Source organism: Ciconia boyciana, chromosome 9, assembly GCF_034638445.1.
Source record: "Ciconia boyciana chromosome 9, ASM3463844v1, whole genome shotgun sequence".
Lineage (NCBI taxonomy): Eukaryota > Metazoa > Chordata > Aves > Ciconiiformes > Ciconiidae > Ciconia > Ciconia boyciana.
In genome coordinates, this window is record NC_132942.1 from 25571970 (window position 1) to 25592710 (window position 20741).

The 20741-nt window shown below is 41.9% G+C and overlaps 1 protein-coding gene across 3 annotated transcripts in view; it reads left to right on the top strand.

The window, feature by feature from the left end:
• The first annotated feature begins 2420 nt into the window (after positions 1-2420).
• The window catches only part of PHAF1 (phagophore assembly factor 1), a 38197-nt gene continuing 19876 nt past the window's right edge, over positions 2421-20741 (top strand). Inside the window, exons 1-6 of one of the 3 annotated variants that reach the window (XM_072872719.1) lie at positions 2421-2723; positions 3127-3254; positions 8317-8399; positions 12242-12325; positions 17187-17230; positions 17536-17615. In XM_072872719.1, coding sequence (XP_072728820.1) covers positions 3191-3254; positions 8317-8399; positions 12242-12325; positions 17187-17230; positions 17536-17615 — 355 coding nt within the window. In that variant the 5' untranslated portion in view covers positions 2421-2723; positions 3127-3190. The other 2 variants (XM_072872720.1, XM_072872717.1) reach the window with 2 other exon arrangements.

A 20741-nucleotide genomic window follows, 5' to 3' on the forward strand; every position in this document is an offset into this window, starting at 1 on the left:
CGGCAGCACCGAGCCCTCCTCTGCCTCTGGTTAGGGTTTGGGGTGATGCGTGAAAACGGATAGCAGGGTAGAGGCACATCCAGAAATCAGTTAGCTCAGGATTTTTTTTTCCCCAGTGGTATTTGGCCTTCTTTCTCCTTGCTTTCTAATCTCCAAACCTACGTGGAGAATTCAGCTCATACTTCCAATATTCTTTTTCAAAGGATACTGAACTTTTTTTTAATGAAAGCCCAGCCTGTTGCCTTCCCCAGTTTGCAGCGCTGGGTCTTCAAAGGGCATCACCCAACGCAGGAGGGAGTTGCAGAAGAGTTTCTGCAAAGCCCAGCTGATCTGCATCCACCTGCTTTCCATCCAGCATCCCTGCCCGAGGAGTGCATGTGTCTTGGGCCCAGCTAAAAGTGGGTGCTGGGGTGTCCATGCCCCATTAAAGAAATGGGGTACACAAGATTTCTAGCTAGGTATTTCTTCTCAAGTACGTTCCTTACGGATGTCACTATATATATATAGTGGGATTCTATAGAAATATATATATAGTGGGTCAGAGCGCCGCGGGTGGCTCATGATGAAGGATCAGCCTGTGCTCCCGGGAGAGGAAGGGCTAATTTCTCTTTTTGAGCCAATAAAGACATGTCAGAGGGCTGGAAGGAAGGGGAAAAATTGGCAGCACCTCTGCGCTTTTCAGCATATTAAGATGTCACCATGCTTAGACTTAAAAAAAAAAGAGCAAGCGAGGCATGAATAATAAATAGAGCAACGCGCAGCTGACTTCAAGGGAAAGCTAATTTCCCCGGGGCTCGCTCCACACCATATACATTAAAATCTGGCCTGCTTTGACAGCTCTGTGACCTGAAGGCAGATGCTGAGAAACGCAGTGTTGAGAGCAGAGCCTGGCCAAGGTCCTGCTCCCAAATGCGACTGGGATTTTTTTTTTAATGCTTTGATTCCCCCTGCCAGAGATGGCTTGATCTGTCTATGGAAAAAGAGGTGTGACTACGCCTGTTGGTATTTATATATACTAGTTGTTAAAAGAGTTGTTTGAAATGATGATGGACACCTTTTCTTTGCAGCTGGCTTGGAAGCGGTGCGTGCACAGCCTGTGTACGCTGGGTTTTAGAGAGAAAAGAGTGATGCTTTGCCGTGCAAAGGCTACATTGGTGCAGCAGGCAGCTCACCAGCAGGCGTCAGCTCAGGCAGGAGGGAAAAGCAAATTACTCCTTTTCCACCCAAGAGCCAGGGCCTCTGGAGCAGGCTGGCTGCTCTGGGCTTTATGAAGACCGTATGCTGCTGGTGACACAAGGAGCGCACGGAGCGCCTGGCGCAAATGTGAGGCTGCTGGTGGGAAGGAGATGCAGTGGAAAACCTAGCAGGAATTTTGTTTTTCTCTTTTTTTTTTAATTTGAGCAACTCAAACTTCTGTGGCTAGCTGCATGAAGGGTTTTCTTAAATGGTGTTTTCCGCCCCACTGCAGGATATTCTCTGTGATGGATATTCTGTGCGACGGTGCTGGCCTGCTGCAGACCTCTGCTGGGACATGGTGGGCACGTGGGATGGGGCACGTGGGCAGCATGCGGATGGTGGGGTCAAGCCAGGACCAAGCATCGCTGCCCTGAAGAATGCAGCAAAGGAGAGGGGATGGGAGATGGGTATCGCCCAAGGACAAGTCTTTCTGCTACCACCCTCAAATAAACGTGGAAAAAATGCATCTCCCTGCACTCCCTGCCCTTCCTGGTAGCCTCAACCTGTCAGCAGAAGGAATTACAGCTGCTTCCAAACCCTCTGGACCCTCTTGACTTTTCCATCCCTTGTGCAGCCCTACTCCTGCGGATGCTGGCACGTAAGGCTGGCACGAGTCCGTACCCTTGGGTTTTGTCATGTTTATTTTTAATTCCCTGCTTATGTTGGGCAATGCTTCACTTGGTGCCATTCCTCTTGGATCAAATTTCTGCGGTAAAAATGGGTGATGGTCTGCCATGGGGTGTCCGAGGTGGTGGCGGCCATGGGAGGGTGGCAGCATCTCGGTGTCTTGGGAGAGCTCTGTTACCTTCATTCATTGCATGGATGCCAGCTGCTTGCGCCTGGGGTCTTCTGGGTCTGAGCAAAGCAGGTTCCTGTATGGTGACCACCACGCCAGGGGAAAGGTTGGACTTCTTTAGGGAAAAAAGCTCAGGATTTGGCTACCACAGCCCCTTGTGTGGCGATCCTCCGGTTTTCTCAAATAACATTGCAAAGCCAGTGACCTCGTTACGACTTTCTTCCTTACTGAGTCACTCCTGAGCTTGTTCCGGTAACTTTGCTCGTGCCACTGACTAATTTCTCCTTAACTCCTTCCCCCATGCCTTTGTCCCCCACCCTGGCCTTTCAACTGGAAAAACTGGATGCAACTGGGTTGGTTTGGGTTTGCCTTTTATTTTTAATCCCGAGCTTACCGTGCGGGCTGTGGCACGGTGTCCCTAGGGCTTGTGTCGTACGTCTGACACTCGTCTGCAGACAAGGACAGGAGGTGGCAGTAAAGCTGTACCCGCCACCCCCAGGGCAGCCCTCAGGCTCCCGCGGCGGGACTCGAACTGGGGTCTCCCCGTCGCCAGGCCGACACTTTCTCCTCTCCCCCACGGTCTGTGGGCGGGGCGAACCTCTCCTGGCTCCGCCCCCGGCCTCCGCCCCGCCCCGCGCGCGGGCTCGCCTGACGACAGCTGCAAAGCACTTTTTCAGCAGCCGCAAGTGAGGTGAGTCGCAGCCCCGCAGCGCGGGGGGGAGGGGGCTGTGGCCCCCCCACTCCGCTCCCCCGGCGGGCGGGGGCCGCCGTCCGTACGTGCGGGCCGAGCGGCGAGGCGGCGGCTCCCCGGCCCTGGGGAGGGAGGGAGGGCGCGCAGCGGCTGCCCGCGCTCGGTGGCCGGCCCGGGCAGGGCGGGGGGGGGTGAGCGCAGACAGCGGGGCGTGAGGCGGGGAGGGGGGGAGCTGGTTGCTGTGGTGGCGGTGCCCGGGCTCCCCCCTCAGCCCGGCTCGGGGGGCTCCGCCGTGACTCAGCGCTGCCCCCGGGGCTGGGGGTGGCGGTCCCCGCGGGGGCGGCGGCAGCCCGGCGGCGGGCGGCCGGGGCGCAGCTGCGAGCTTCCCTCCCGCTTCCCTCAGAGGTCCGGCGCAGCGACCGGGTGACCTGCCGTGCCAGCCCGCGGCCTCCGCGCTACCTGAGCCAATGCTAGATCTGGAGGTGGTGCCCGAGCGGTCTCTGGGGAACGAGCAATGGGAGTTCACCTTGGGTAAGTGTTGTGTCCCCCCTCGGAGCTCGCCTGGCTGCCCCGGGGCCCCGTGTGCGTGAGCGGGGTGACTCGGGTCCACTCGTGATCCGGCTCTCATAAGGTTTCTCCCAACGCTTTCAGGGAGTTGCAAGAGAGGGAGAGAGAGTCAAAGCTCACCTTTCTCTATCGCTAAAAATACTAATGTACGAGCTTTAAGGATTCCTGTGTAGCGTATAGTCTCACCTTTAGCTTTTGCACGCCGAGTTGTGCTTTGTTTATCAGCTTGTATGCTTTCTTCTACTTGTTTACCTTGGTTTGTCTTGCCTTGCCATCTTAGACTGGTTATTTTTTTAAGTAACTCCTAAAAGAGGAGGCGTGGATGTACTGACTGGCACCTGAATTTATGTCAGGTGATACCGGCATCTTAAACTGTGCGCTAACACTTAGCATAAACACGGTGCTGTTCTGTACAAACCTTTCATAAAGATGAGTTGAGTTTCACAATTTCCGTGTGTCGTTGCTGACTTGCGACGTTATAGTGGAGAAAGTAAACTTTTGAGAGGTTTTCTCAGGGTTAGATAACAAGTATTTCTCCCCCCAGTGATTTGTATTTTTCATCTCTCTGAGAGGTTCCTCCCTACCGGTCATTGCTTGATTCACTGCGATGAGAAAGAACTTTCCCCCAGCTGATGGAAACTTGGCTGGTGCTCAGCCTAGGGCACTTAAATGCACATTTGAAGCTCAGATGGTATGGATTCTTCAGATGACCTGTGTTTTCAAGCAGGTATTGGTAGTCCTTAAAACTGTCAGAAAAGGCTGTAGTTGTCACATTTTCTGAGTGATTGTTTGAGATATCAGCGTTGGACTCTTTCTCTCAGTTTTCCATCTTTGCTGTTGCTCTGCCTAAAGCACAGTTAATGGTAGTAGTGGTTTGGCTAATGTAAACAGGGCTCTGTGTGGCAGCCATCTGTATCTGCCAGAACCTGAGTTACACTTCTGCTGCTGCTGTTGTCACCTGCGGCAGCCGGGGGACAGACTGTTCCTTAAAAAGACTGTTACACAGCTGCCCTGAACTTGGGTCACACCAAAGGAGTGGTGCTGGGTGGTGTTTATATGAAACCCATCAAACACAAAGGGCTGTTCATGCTGCTGTGACTTCAGAGTCAAGTACAACTTGATGGTTACAGGGAGGGGAGTGTTAGAATGGCTTTTGGAGGCTAATTATAGTACCTCAGGTCCCACCCTTTGGAATCTCGGTGATCTCCTTATACCACTAACGTGTTACTGTGCTCTCTCAGTTCTATGTGACCTTCCGTGATCGTTTAGTGCCTGTATTACCTGAAAGGAAATACAATCCTGAATTATATACCCTGACAATCTTCATAAATACATAGTACTGCCTTCCCCCCATTCTCCTTATGAAAACAAAAAAGGGAAAAGAGAAAATTATTTTCATTTTCCCAAGAACCCCTGAAGAAGCCCGTTAATGCAATCTCATGGTTAAAATTATATACTGTGTCTCTATCTATGTGCACACACACACATGCATAGATGTGAGAGGAAGGAAACTCAGCTGTAATTCTTGGAGTAAACATAGCCACCATGTGATGTGTCTAATATATAATTAGCATGACCTGCTGGTATAGAGCAGGAGGCTGACTAGGTATTAAGAAACTTAACTTCGTCCTGTGCTAGCGATATTGTATGAAAGTTGTCCCTGCTGATAAAGCTGGTTCAGCTGTCTTAGTGGTAGCGAGGTTGGAAGCACTACGGTAAATGGGATTCTTGCTGCCAGGAGTATTCTACTCATCGTTTGTTTAGATACGCTCTTAGCAGAACTAATGGTAGTATTCCTGAACTGCTGCTGACTCTGGCTTCCACTATTGTGCCTACAATGGAGATGACTGAGGGGAAATGCCAGGAAAATTTTTTACATGAGTTTTTGGATTCTGTTTCTGGCTCCAGTGTTGACTCAGTATGTGACCAGAGCATAAAAAAATTTAACTGAGGCTGAGTTTTTATGTTCAATTAGATACGTGTGTCACTGCACCTCTCGGGCTACATTCCTGCCATTTTAAAGCAGAACAATTAAATACTTATTCTGAAGTGCCTATAGCTGTATTATTAGCGTTTGAGATGTATAATTTCTAAGGCATACTTGCATTTCTCTTATTTTTTTATACTTTCTTTTCCTACTAAGTTTCACTTCTCTTTATTTAATGTGTTACGATTCATCTTCTCTTGAATTTTCTTGTATTCTTCTCTTTTAATCTTTATTCACTCCTCTACTCCCCCTCCCCTTCAAGACACATAGTCTTAGCATAGACTAACGCTTCAAGCCATGTTCACGACCAGCCTATGCGAGAGGAGTGTCTTGTGTCACTTGTATCAATCCAGCATTTAGGAAAGGGAAAAGTTTGTGATGGGAGAGTCCTGGCACTGATCTTTGTGGGCGTTATTTGCCATGGTTCACTTTGGTTGACTGTCTGATGTGCTGGAAACCATGTTTGCTTCCCCGTTCCCCCTGACTGGTGAGCAGGGGAAAAAAGAATTCTTTGTTTTCCTCTTCGACTGCAAAGGCTGACGAATGTTGAGGAAAAGGGGGTGTTGAGTGTGTGCGTGAGAAGGGTGGAGAAAAATAACCCAGTTTCTTTACTCCTCCTTTGGCTCTCTGCTAATGGAGGCAAAGGGAGGATACTGGCTCCTCCACGCATGTTTTCAGTTCTGCAAACTCTTCCTGGAGATCTTAAGTTGCTCATCATAGCTTTGCTAAGCAGCTGCATGGCAAAATCTGCTTGATTCTCAGTTGCTGAAAACTGAACAAAATCGGTCCATGTCCATTTGCTTGCAGCTTGAGAAAGCTCTGAGTAAGAGAGTCACATGAGCCATCTGTTTGCACACTTACCAACCCAAGATTGCATCAGTTTACATCGGACTAAAACTGCACTTCATGTTTGTGTGCACTTCTTTTAACCACGTGCTTTTTTACTGAAATGTTACCTACTTCTGACACTTGCCATCAGTGTATAGATCTGTCAGCTTGTTTGCTGGCTTTGCTTGAGCCTTTGCCACTTCTTTTTTTTTAAAGAGCTCGTGGTCTTACCTCTGCAAGTCTCCTAGAAATACTGACTTTGAAAATGGGTTTCATACTTTTAACTCATCTTTACTTTTTTTGGAATCATAGCTTTTACTAGGTTAAAAAATGTGAAACTTTCACAGCAGTATCTTTGATCTTATCTTCTTGCTGTTATTTATGTTTCTTTTCTATTTTGAAAATATTATCTAACACAGAATAACTGTCTTAAAAAGTCAGCTGCTTACACTACAAGGCAACAGCTATTTCCTAGATAATAGGAAACAGTGCTGCTTTATTGTATGGCTCTGTGCATTTTAATTTCATTACCATTATTAAAATAATAACTATTCTTTTTGATTTTATGTCTTCTGGTGTATAATTTCTAGCTGCAAAAAAAATTGTTTCCAGGATTACAGGCTAATGTGCAAAACAAATTCACAGAAACAGTTGTATATGGTATTTACAAATTGAATCACTATAGTTCTAATCTATAAGCCTGTTTTGCTAAAAGTTGATTTCATAATTGCAGAAAAGCTGCACTGTATGGGTGCGACAGGCATGTAGTTTAGTGCAACAGTGAAAAGAATAATATTTTTTTTTGTTAGTGTTATGCTAGTATTACATTAAAGCAGTACCTATGGTGATCTAGGCATATGTGAGAGAGAGAGAGATGGAGGGGGGGAGTTTTCTCACTTTGGTACTGTAGATAATGTCTAAAAGGTGCTTTGGAAACACGATGTACGGTCTGAGTTTGAGAGGTATAGCTAGTAACTAAAAATTTGAATGCTGGCACTGTTACTACGGGATCTACGCTTTTATTTAGGTAAATTTTCCCTAATCAAGGCAACTTCCTTAATGTTTGAAAACTGGAAATAGAGAAGAACGGGGCAAGGAGTGTAAATAAAATGTCGGATAACTAATCTAAATTGATTTGCAGCAATTAGTAGGGAAATCATAGCTTTTACTAGGTTAAAAAATGTGAAACTTTCACAGCAGTATCTTTGATCTTATCTTCTTGCTGTTATTTATGTTTCTTTTCTATTTTGAAAATATTATCTAACACAGAATAACCTCACAATTATGTGAATTATTATCTAACACATAATAATTTCACAATTATGAGCTCATAACCTCTCTTTATAAATGCCTGCTTTGAATCCAGGAACACAATCACATTTCATTTGGAAAGGCAACAAAGGTTTTAAGTGTGATAAAGGATGAGATGGTGTGGTGCTATTCTTTCTGCAGAATCAGCTGTTTCATTCTGCTTTCAAAAATTTATAGCTGTAAAGATAAGATATACACTGAAGAAAAAAAAACACAACAAAAAAAAGCCCTTGAAATTGTGTTAGAGGGTGAATGACTATTAAGTGTATTATTTCAATTGAACCAAATTGTTTAGTATGTTTATCTTGTCTGTAAACTGAGAAGATAAAGTTCCTTCCTTGACACAAATGTAGCTGTATCAGCAGCTAATGTGGCCTGTTAGGTCTAAGGAGAATCATTGCTCCATTTTAGTATTTGTATCTATCTTGTACAACTACTGAGTACTTTATCAAGCTTGATAAAGGGTATGCCATAAGATGCGATCCAGGAGCCTATTGAATGTGTATAGGAGTGCTCTAGCCAGCTCTAGTGGAGTTTGGTATAGGCTGTTTTATCAGTTGTCAGATTGTTGGCCCCAAAAAGCAGAAAAAATTGTGCACGGATTGTAGAAAGATCTGTGCTTTTTCTGCCTGAACTTTGCTGTTTAATTTTGTGGCTGGAGATACTTTTCTTTGATATATGCCTAACAAACTGGTAGATAAACAGTGACTCTTCTCTTTCAAAAAAACAGGTCTGTGCCGATAGCATGAGTCAAGTAGGGTTATTTGTTGATTGCATACGTTTCTGTTGTAACGTACTGTTTGCTGGTGATGACTCTGTTACCTCATCTGTAACCTTTCTGTTAAAAAACACTGTTAGCTGGTCTCTGAACTGAAGAAATGCAACTGTTTTTATTTACAGGAATGCCATTGGCTCAGGCTGTAGCAATTCTTCAGAAACACTGTCGCATTATCAAAAACGTCCAGGTTCTCTACAGTGAGCAGGTGAGTAGTGCGTGGTCTGGCTGGGTCACTGTGTCGCAGAACTAAGGCATTAGGGGGTATACTGATACTGTGTCATGCTAACGTACATATTGTATGAGTTGCGGAGCTACTTGAAATTGAATTACACCAAATTATTGCCACCACATCAGAGGTGTAGCTTTTATAACAGTTTCACGTCAAGTGTAATAATCCTCAGCGCAGTGATTTAATGGGTATCAGTTTTGTATATGCGGTAGTGGGGTAATACTGTTTTTCCTTTAAGAAAGGAAATGTTCTGTAATTAGCTGGATAATTTAATTCTAGTCTTTTTCCATTATCATTGTCAAGCATTGCAGTATTTTTGAAGTACTGAATCACTCATTACTTTCTGCTTTTGTGTTTGGTTCAGTGGTGATGAAACCCCTGAAAAGGCTTACACACTTTCTCTCTGGATCTGCAATTTTGCCTGCAGAAAGTGGATGCAATAATTTAAACCAGCTATAGATGTTTTAATCATTCTTCATAACTAAGCATTAAGTTCCTAATACGTTTGACTTCCATCAAAAAGGGGACTAGAAGTGAAAAGTTTCTGCTAGATCAAATAGAATGTGCTAGATATCTACCTTTACTTTGAAGGAAGTAGAAGGGAAGAGGAGATGGGACAAAGGAGGATTGCGAGTCTCCAAATGTGTATTATGTGACATACACGTTAATCAGAAGATGATGTTCATATGTTGTAGATTACAGATCTTTGCATTGGGAAAAAGGAAAAGTCTGCTAGCATGTCAGTTTCTATCAAAATACTGATTGAGGCCTCATGCATTTGTGGTAAATACTGAATGGCTAAGGAACGAGCTCGACTCTGGCGTTTACTGATGGATACGTATTTCATGTAATTAAATGAATTATCCTTTTTTGTTTCACATTATATAGATTTATGGGTTTTATGATGACTAAATTGCAAATTGAAAATCTAGCTCCTTGTACTTAATGCATGGGAGCATCCATCTGGCAGTGAATGCATTCCTTGTTTTTTATATGCTTTGGAGGTTTCTTAGTTTTTCCTACCACAGTGCATTACAGAATTATTTCTAGGTTTGTTTAGATAAATGGTGAGATTCCCATTCCTCTCAGGTTTGTAGAATCACAGAAGGATTAGTGGTCCAGTGCTAGAAAGCAAGGTATACCGCTGCTTGGCTTTTTATGCCTCTTGGAAAGCTACACTATGTACACTTGACTATGTACACTGAATTTTTATTCCATCGGGGGGGGAGTGTTAGAGTTTTTCTCCCCAAACTATAATAAATGTAAAGATGTTCTTAACATCTGCATGGTCCAACAAAATAGAAGTTCTCAACTTTGTGGAATAGTTGTGCTGATGATTTTTTTTTTTTCTGTATATTATTCCAGTTCAGTGCCTGATATGGGTGCAACTTTTTCCACATGCCACTCAGGGCCTGCAGTTGACTATATCCTCACCCTCGTGCAGAACATCATGTGCTTCATTAGCAGCTGAGCACAAAGAGCTGCTGCTGCAGTTCTTAGAAGATTCAAAGCTTTAAATAAAATTTGCCATGCACAACTTTTGTCCAGCTAAACTATACCTGAACAGCCTTCATGTCTTTCCTCTTTGCTTTCTAAAAGAATGCCTTTGAGCATAGTGATCAAATGTTATTTAAAGTTGTTGCATCTAAAGTGCTGAATTTCTGATCCTGGAACTCCAGCAGCAAGTAGTATTTCCTTTCAAAAATTTGTATGACAATTAAATGCAATTAGATCTGCCCACAGCTCTCTTTTTAACTTGACATAAATGGGATGCCCAAACTGTGCCAAAAAAGCTTGATGAACCCTTTTCTGTGACTAAAGAATTCTAACTCCTTTTTGGTCAGTTTAAGTGGGGTACTTAATTGCCTTTGTATGTTTTCCTAAGCCGCCGCCTCTGGATTTGTGTGGATGGGATTGTTCAGTGATAACAGTTTTTCCTGCAGCTTTATGAAGATTAGCAGTGTAACTGCACATCTGAGTTGCTTCCTTCAGGAAGGACCCTCCTGTTGCTTCCTGGCATCATCTTTCATACTTGAGGTTCTATTTTGTGTATTAAAAGTCACATGAATTAAATTTGCACCCTTGAAACTTTTCTTCTATTAGAAAATATGCCAGCATAGAACAGAAGCTATTTGCTGTACTAATTATCAAGCTTTTCCTCAGATGTTTGGTTTGGTTTTTTTTCCACCCACTCAAAAGTACTTGTAATGCTCTTATTAGTCTTGGAATAACCTTATGAAAATTCTGCTTAGAAACCAGTGAAATGCAGAGGATAACCCATATCAGAAGAACTCTGTTGGTATATTTAAATGCAATGATACATGTTTTTTTTTCTTTATCGGTAGCCTTTCTAAATTAGATTTGTAAGGGATTTAAAAAAAGACCGTCAGGATCAATGTTAGACCTTATTATCTCAGGCTCATGGCTATATTGCAGTGCTGCTTCAATTCTACACAGTATCGTAAAAGTTTGCCAGCAATAGTGAAGTATTGATGCCATTGTGCAAGGCGCTGTGAAGATTTCATTTAGAAGACAGCTTACATACCAGCTCACCCATGTTCAAGAAGCTTGAACTGAACCTGCTTCAAGAAAAGCTACTGGAGTGATCAAGGGGAATGGGAAATCTGCATCACAGGGGTTTGAAAGCCCTCTGGCTTGTTTTGACTTAGTGATGTGAAGTCTAGGATCTGATTACTTAAATATATGGTTTGGGAAGGGGTGGGAGAGGCATGTGAGAATGCACAAAAAGTATCCAGGCTAGAAGACAGTGCTGACATGAGAATAAAGAGGTGAGAAAATTTAGCATGAAAATTAGACTTCTGACAGTCAAAACACAGACCTTCTCCCAGTAGAACAAAGGGGAGGGTAACAGTTTTTAAGATAGCTTATGCTTAATTCATAAAAAGGGCTGTATGGTGTGGCTGCCTGCATTAGAAGCCTGTATGTGCCCCAGATGTCCCATCCCCATTCTATCTTTTGGTAGGTAACTGCTTGGTGCAATAGTAGGACATGAATATTGCTGCCTGCCTGTCATTCAGCCTTTTTTTCTCCTCTGAGGAGATGGTTGTGGACGGTAGAGCTTTTTGAAGCAAATGTGCTTTAGACAATCAAATAGCTGAATTAGGGCCAACTGACTGTATGTGTGGATTGTAATGGTACAGGAGTGAGTAGCTTCCACAGTGTCGCAGCAGACTGAGATGGCGTACAGCCTATACAGACACCAGTGAAGCCAGTGGAATGTCTCCTATTGACTCCAGCAGACTGCAAATTAAGCCTTTAGTTGTTATGATTCACAGTAACTAAGGAGACCTAAATTCACAACATAAGAGTCTGAAGCCTTCCTTTTGAGGCCTGAAAAAGACTGTGACACTCTTTGATTTTTGAAGTGGAAAGCCCTTTCACCATTTTTTTTGTCAAGTGTATGCTTCTGATGTGAGAGTTTGGTGAGATGGGCTATTGTTTTTGTGTGCCAAGAATGCAACAGACTGTCCCTGCATGATGTTTCTGATGCTAAACTTGGAATGTTAATTTTCAAGGTGTTTGTTTCCACCCCCCTTAAAGTAATGGACAGCAACCCTTTTGGGAGTTCTTGCAGGGTGCAGATCTTACACAGGCACTTATCTTTCATAGGGAAACTGAAGGGGTTGAGAGGTTTGGCCAAATGTATTTTTGTTATGCTTATTTGTTGAACAAGTGGTGGTTTTCTGAGGCAGTTCTGTTTTCCAAAGTAACCAATTTATACTTATACAGTGATATATATCTTAACAAAGAAGCCTTGAAATCAAAAGCCTAACAGCTGCTTTTTTTTTGTTTTACAGTCACCTCTTAGCCATGACCTCATCCTTAACCTGACTCAGGATGGAATCAAACTGCTGTTTGATGCTTTCAATCAGAGACTTAAGGTAATAAAGCACCCTTCCTGCAAACAAAAACAATGCAAACCAAAACCCTAGGATATATTGACACTTAACAGAGCGTAAGTATGTGGTTCTTTTAGGCATTCAGTTTGCCATATATAGCGCTCTCTTGTGATAATGAACTGATATGTGATAATGAACATTCTTCGGTTTGGGGGTTAAATCTTTATTTATAGGAAAGAGACACTTTAACATTGTACTGGGGACTCTGAGTGCCATAGGAGTATGATGGTCCAGCGTGGTCTTACTTGCCCATCTTGTCAGAAGTTGCAAAAGGCCGTTACTAAAGCTAAGCCTAGGATTTGAAATCAGAGCATTGGTTAATGCAAACCAGTGTTGTTTTCTGCCCAGGTTGTTCCTTTATTTGTGCTGCTGTTTTATTTTTGAAAGTAAACTTACTTCCTCCTATTCTTAGTTTTCAGTTGAGTTAGGTGCACAGAGTACTTGTGTGGCTGAGTGCATGATTTCTCCCAGAAAGCCACATTCAGGCCTCTTGTGAGCAGCTGCCTCCTGCACTGGCTTCAGTTTGTTCTGGATGAGTTTTTATTGTTGCGATCAAAGTCCTCAGTCCAGCAATTCTGCTTCTGTGCTTTTAGGTGACCAAGTGTTGACCTGCCTCTCTCTAGGATGCTTTGTGTAGTTAAGATGCAAAATAAAGGGTAGGCCTAAAAGGCCGCTAACCTCCCAGGGCATTTACGTTTGCGAAAAATCTGTTACGAAAGTGGTATGTTTCATCCATACAAAATGAGCAACTGTGGGACTGTAGAGATAGGACTAGATCAGTACAAAATTTTGAAAAGCTTTCTTAATTGAAATATTTAAAATATCTATATGTGACTTCTTAGTTATTCAGGGTGGTCCTTTTGGCAGGACCAGCTATGCTGAACCATTGTCAGTGTGGTTCTCACCTGGCGTGCATAAATTTCTGTGTGACCGAAGTGGTCAGGTGTTGATTTGGCTAACTGGGTGAGAGTGTTCTGCTCTAACTGCTGTGCTATTTAACATTTGAAAGCAGAAGTGGGGGGTTAAATGTGATGTTAAAAAATGGAATGCTTACCCTTTAGGTAAGTATGGAATGTGGTGCTCACATCCATACTTCCAAGCTTTGGAACAGTGGTAGGTGGAGCCTTGTTCCCCTTACTCACTCATGTCTCCAATAAAACCAGCAGCAAAACATCACTCTCCAAAATGTCAGCGTAGTGCTTTATCCCCAAAGTGACTTAGAGAGTGTAGCAGTGTGCTATCAGCTGAAACTTGAGCTCTTCATATACTTTAAATGTGTATATATAAAATCATTGAATAGCAACCCAAATTATTAGTTGTTGGAAGTACTTATTTCTCTAGTAGTAACCTGTAACACCATGATACGTTTGTATTTCTCTTTTTCAAAATCTCTTTTATATTAACTATAAAAATACACATTTTGAAGAACAATTTTCACTTCGAATTGAGCTCAGATGGGGGACAACTGAGCACTTTTTTGACAGATTTCAGTTTGTAACTGCCTTATGGTAGCTTCTGTTAATGAAGTCATTCTGTAATAATGGGATTTTTATTTTTGTCAAGATTTAGAACTTAATTATTCAGATTGCATATGTGAATTTACAATTTTTAAGATAATATCTTGAAAAATCACTTTGTCAGATGGATCTTTTATCAGTGTAAGCTACACCTGCTTTATGAAATCTTTCAAAAATATATTTAATTCTTAAGGAGATTGAACTCAAACCTGACATAATCACTTCAAGGGCATGGCTTGCTTACTGATGTTTTTTGGAATGTCACAATCTTGTAGTGTTTTTGAAGTGCTGTAACTAGTGTATGCCATGTCTCTTCATCTCCAGTTTTTGAGGGTCTGAGTTAGTCACTTCAACACCCAGTGTTCTAAGAACTATGTGAGAGCTTTTCTTCTCACCTTTCTCCACAATGTGTTTTAAAATTTGTTTTAAAGAAAAAATAGAAAAAACAGACTCTTCTGGTATGTGTTTTTAGATTTGTTTCAAAAAAAAAAAAAGACCAATCTCTTCTGGTATGTGGTGGTTCAGTTGTCTAGTGATACCTTTCATTTGTTTGTTTTAACTATGAAGAGTAAAGCTGTGTAAATGCATACAATGTTATGAAAACTTCCACTTGTAACAGTGTTCACAAAGCTTCATAGAAGAAATTCTATGGGATCAGTTCAGAAGTGAGCAGCAGGACTTGTTAAAGAATAGTGTAGGTGCAGAATAAGTAATGCCTGTTTTTAAGATGGTATGAGACTGTGTTTTCAGTGTTGCTCAGCAGCAGCAAAACCAGAAAAATCAGGATGCCTTTTTTCTTTGCTTTGTGTGTTGTATTTTTTAATACACACTTGCTGTTAGATTTGATTATGAAAAAGAGGTTGAAATACAGGCTACCAAAATGGAAAGTCTTGACAGACCCGAAGAAGCTGGTGCAGGAGTAAAGCCATAGCAATATTCCTAAAAAGTTTCCTCCCTTTTTTCAGGAAGAGGAGGAAGGCTTGTGCATAGTCTCTCTACTTACCTTCAGTAGCCAAAGCACTGCAGGAGATGTTGCTAATGTGAAAGAGTAGATCCAGGACCAGGTTCTGAAAACAGTGCTGTGAACGTTAGCAACAAGGTCTCTCGCACATGCTCCTTCTGAGGTGGAGAGAGTTAGATTTCACAGTGTCAGTCTGTTATTGCTGGTTAGTAGATACCTGAACATTTTTGAGTCTTACTCAGTAGTTTTTATCAAAACAGTGAGTGTGACAAAACATCAGGTTATACTCATTTAAACCAGCTGCCTTCTGGCTGTGTAGTAAACCCATCACTGAATAGTCCTTGGTCTTCTCAGTTTTTGTTCCCCTGCACATAGAATCACTTTAATCCTCTTGTCAGTGTAGCTTCTGTAGTTTAAAAAATAAATCCTTTTCTAGTGCCATGGCCTGTTGCAGTGGTTCTTCAATATATGTGTCTTTCACGACTTTTATGAGATCTTTTGACTACCTTTAAATTTTGTTCAGTTGTGCTTGTTTCTTCCTCTGCTGTTGGTGAAAAGAAATGTGACATGAATAGATCTGTCTGAATCATGGGAAGAGGGCCGATGGCAAATTGGTGCCTGTTGGCTGCTGTCACAGTGTTTCTCTCATGGGGGACGTCATTTGTGTAATGTGCTATTCCTCGTGCACTGCTCCTTCTTGTTCGCTCGACTCGTCCTTTTGTCTTCCACCACCGCAGCATGTTACAGCAGAACTTCAAGAGAGTGCCTGATGCTCTCTGGTAGTTGCTGCAAAACTAGATCTGTGTGTGGGGTGGTTTGCGCTATTTTCAGGAACTTTTCCCCCCAGAAAAAGATGTGCAAGGTCACTAAAAAATGTAAAATAATTCCTACCTTTTCATAAAAGTTGCCTTTGTTTTTAACAAGCTGTGTAGTAAAGGAAAGCTGGACATGTCAAACTGCATTTGAATTAAAATACTGGATAACCAGCTTTTTCCAAGAAGCATAATTCAAAGTATATTTATTAAGAAGAAAAATTTGTTTGCTTTTCTGTATGTTGGTTCTGCCAGAATGTTCATTTGTTACTTATCCTGAAATGTGTGGGCTTCCCAAGCAAAGAAAGTGCTTCAGAGAACTCTTCCAACTTTTTATGAGTCAACAGTGTACCATTAAATGTTGATTTTTTTTTTTTAATATATATAGTGGTTTAAGCATTGCAAGTTGTTTTATTTAGGGTTATTTGCTGGGCATCTCCCAAAACCAAGACTTCCTTCTTAGCTGGTGATATTTTTAGGCTTTAAAGCCACATTTGGTAGCAAGCTCCCTGGGGAATTCTGCTTTATTCGATTCTGCTTTATTCTCTAGCTAAAGAGTGAGTCCTTTCTAATTCTGCCAGTGATTTGTTGGAAGATTATACAAAGCAATAAAAAGCGCTTTACCTTTTCTTTACAGCAGTTATGATGTGCTCTACGTATTTTCCTTTTCCTGCTGACACAGGAACACATATGTAGGGTGGAAGAATCTTGTGTTTGACCATGGTTACTTGCCAAAAATGATCTGCTTAAAGCCCAGTCTGGCCTCAAGATCCAGTAACAGTCACATAAAAATAATGTTAAATCAATCTCAGATGCACATTTGCAGTAATGTATTCAGAACAAAGGATCCATACATAATATCATCTGCAGAGAGGGGAGCTCCTTGGAGTATTCAATAAGGTCTAAAATATTTACTAAGTATCAGAACTAGGTGTTATGGCTTGCTCTGATTCTTTGTGGGCTGCTCTTCTGCTTACCTTCTGTAATGCTTGGACAGATTGCTAAATGTCTTTATGTAGTATTGAAATGGAATACTACTACTTAGTCCTCCTGTCTTCATCTTTTACTTTAGAAGGAGTTGGAAAGTTAGAACAGTGCAGTCGGTGCTAGGACTGACTACCCTGCACAGGCATTCTTCAGGGTAATAAGAGCAACCCAAGGAATGGCCTACTGTTTGACATTCATTAGAGGATTTGCTAACTAGCTAACCTTTGCTATTACTTTCCTTTGAACTTGCTTAAGAGTAATGTTTGCAGAAATCAGGATGCTGATGTATTAGTGAAAAGATTACTTTCTGCAGGTCAGTGCTGGTTTACATGGGGTCTGGAGGTACTGTACTGAACCCATAGCTGTTCTTCAGTACTTGTTTCAGATCACAGTTGCCGAGTCAGTTTTTGGAGTTTTGTCTCTGTCAATGTGATTTATCCTAGCAGAGTTCTGTTAAGGAGGGGAGTGAGCAGCACTAGCTAGTCTTACCTTTTGATGAGAATTTGCCTCTGTAACGATTCACAAATGTGTGAAGTATGGTAATGTTTCTGTTTCCTGTGTTTCAGGTGATTGAAGTTTATGACTTGACTAAGGTGAAGTTAAAATATTGGTAAGTGATTTAAGACCTCCCATGATTTCTTCTTGATTACAGTGATTGGTTTCTCTCCCCCTTTTTTTTTTTTAAATCCTGAGTTCATTTTTTTCAATCATTCTTGTTAAAAAAACAAAATAACTGTCAAAAAAGAATTTAGATAATTATCTGTTCTTGAACATAGCACCTGGTTAAATTACCAGTTTACTCTTTCCTTCAGTCTTGGAGACTTCTTCCAGTTTAAATGTGGTATTGCCATTGCTAAATGTTTGTAGCATCCATTCAATATTCTTAATGCAGATTCATTTTGTTTTCTTTTTCAGTGGTGTCCATTTTAACTCTCAGGCAATTGCTCCAACCATAGAACAAATTGATCAGTCATTTGGAGCAACACATCCAGGAGGTAAGCTGAAGTATTTCTGAGAATCAGAAGCATACCTAGATTGACAGACTTCTTTCTAGGAAGTCTTTCCTGTGTGTCTGCCTAGAGAAGTGTGTAGACACTTCTGTTGTCGAATGATCTGAAGCTGTGTTCCAGAATGGTCGTATTCTTATAGCTGGGATATCATGTAAAATGTACTGTAAGTTCAATTGTGACGTTCTTTAAGTGAAATAGCGAGGCAGAGAGTCATTGGCACAGAATGGTACGATACGTATTCAGGTATCATTACTGTTTTGAACTGCCGGTACCAGAAAATTTTGAGCTTTGTTGTTGATGCTGTTGTTTTTACACATTCTTATGCATGGTCAGTTCTCAAGTGTCTTTAGGGATTAAGTATACCATGAACATCCAGACATTTGAGCTGATCTCTGTGTGGAGCCAGCCAGGACTGTTCACTCAGGCTCCATGCTCTGAGAATGTGGTTATACCCCTACTAGGGCAGGATCGAGTGTGAGCCTGTGTATAACTGGCTTGCATCTCCCTGTGCCTCCTTCCTGTTAGCGGGAGCACTGGGGAGGTGTGAAGTCAGCCTACGTGCAGCATGACCAGAACCAGGACAAGTCTGTTTAACCTGGCTGAACCCACTCTGACTCTTGCACAGCTACTTGGCTGTTCACCACCTCTGTAGCAGGAAAAAGGCTAACTTGTTTACATATGAAAATGGAGAGTGTATTTCAGGGGTTTGTTAGGTGATGAAAATAAGCCAGTGGTGAAACTTTGAAGAGGGTATTTATAATTAAACTGCTCAGGAACCTTCAAGAAATGGAGCCACAAACTAGCATAACAAGAAAGATTAACTCCATATAGGCAAGATACCCTTTTTAGAGCATCATTTTCTATTTTTAGCTTAACTGAGTCCATTTGCAGTAGGCAGGCTGATCCCAAATAGGCTAGCGTTCTTTGTGATTGATGGCGATTGCATATCCAGTCTTTGTCTCTGTTCTCTGCAGACAATCTCTTGCACATTACAGAACAGGATTTATTAACTGTGGAGGGTCATGTGGCTAAAGTAATATCATCGCATAAAAGCCTGCTGTAGTAGATGAATATCAGATTGAGATAAATGAAGCTTAGAGGATTTCTAGCCATAATACTCCAAGGACCAGAATCAGCCTTTTTAAATTTCACTTTGGTCATGATCTTAACATTTCCTTTTAGGCAGAAACTCTGAGAACTACAGTTAGCTATTATGGAAATAGTATGTACAAAACTGTTTATAACTTTAGCTTGTTCTGTGACAATGGTTTATTTGCAAATATTTAGAGGAGAACTGCTTGCAAAATTGTGATACTATGAATGATAAAAATAAATACCCAGCTGTAAGCATTGCTTATGATACCAATAGTGTGTTTTATTACTGCATAAAATTGTATGTAAGCACTTAAAAGCATAGCCTGGTACCACGTGTCCTCGTGCTGAATTTGCCAGATCTTGGGCACCTATCATATTCAATTAAGAAATCTTGCACACTTGCTTCACCTGGTGATAGTTTTTCATAACATCTTTTCATCCAATGACAGGTAGATATGAAAATGTATTTATTGAAATGTTGGCCTCTATTACCATTTCACTAGTGCATTTGATTATTCAGTTTCCTCACTGGAAATTCAGTATCTTCCATTAACAGCCTACTTAGCAGAAGTAAATGCTCTATATTAAGCTGCCTGTCATAAACAGTTTGAACTGTATCATGCAATGCAAGTTTTTGATAAGTCCTTTTTTCTTTGTTTTCTGAAACAGAAAAGACAAAAAACCAGAATGGTTTTCAGCATGTGGAAGGGATGATTATGGTGTTTTCAGGTCCCACAAAAATTGGAGCTGGGGTGGGGAGAGAAAGGTGGGAAGAGAAACCTTTCTCTTAATATGACCAAAGTACCAAATGTCAGTTTCCATTAATGAAAGTATGACATAACCATCCCTTTTCTTCTCTGTACCAATACTCCTCCAAAACCCCAGTGCAAGCCCTTTAAGTTTAAAAGTATTTTGTTGTTTATCTCTGTGTTAACCTCCACTAGAATTTCAAACAAAATGTTGTATTTCGCTAAAAACCAAGGTGGTTGCAGCAGAACTTTCCTGCAACAAGATACAGTGATAGTTTCAAAACATATTTCAAAAGGTTAGCAACGGTTTTGTGTTGAAACTGACCTTCAGTGAGCAGTTTTGGTTTTGCCAAATCAGTGGTTTTAAAAAGGAAGAGTCATCAGGAAAATTGCAACCAGCTTCATTACTTTTTGGCTAATGTTAGTTTGAAACATTGTAGTATCTTTGTCAGGGGGCTGACTGAAATATGACCACTTTGGAGGTTAATAGCTTCATCCAAGCCAAGATTTTATCCCACATTTCCATGATTCTCTGACCTGACCTCCTGCTGGGGAGTGCTTGCTCTTGGCCAGTGGTCCTGTTGAAATCACATCCTGTTCTGAGTCCTCGTGGATGTGGCTGTTTGCCGAAGTGCCATTCAGCATGGATAAGGGCTGTGGGATTGAACTGAAGTCATAAGGTAGAAGAAAAAAACATCCTTCCCTCCTGCCACAGTGACCTTGATGGGGGAGATCCTGTCTTCTAGCTCTGTAACTCTCGAGACTTCAGAGGTTGCCCAAGCTCCCCTAGGGTGCCAGAAGAGTTTTGTGTTTGATGCCAGGAAGACCCGACTTCTGGATCTGCCTCTGCTTTTATCAGGACTGTGTCTGTTCTGCAGGCTCGCTGGTGTCGGTGGCTTTGTCCTGTCCTGCTCAACAGAAATGGGTTCCAGCTAGTCACACTCTTCTGCTTTCCTGGAAGGCAGACTCTCACCCCTTCCTTCACCCAGAGTGCAGCAGCAAAGAAGCAGTCTTTTTGCTTCTATCAGCAATTTTGAATGGAATTATTCTGCAGGGTACCTGTGTAGTAAATAAATTTAAAAAAAAAAAAAAAAGGCTTTGTCCAGTCATGCGGCTGTGACGTACGATCTTGAAGGAGACGTGAGAGAACTTCTTCAGGATAAAAACATTCCTTGCCCTTTAAGTCTAAACATCAACAAACATTGCAGGGGATGGGAACTGATGCGATTTATATAATCAGATATCACACTTGGCATGACTAGGGGAA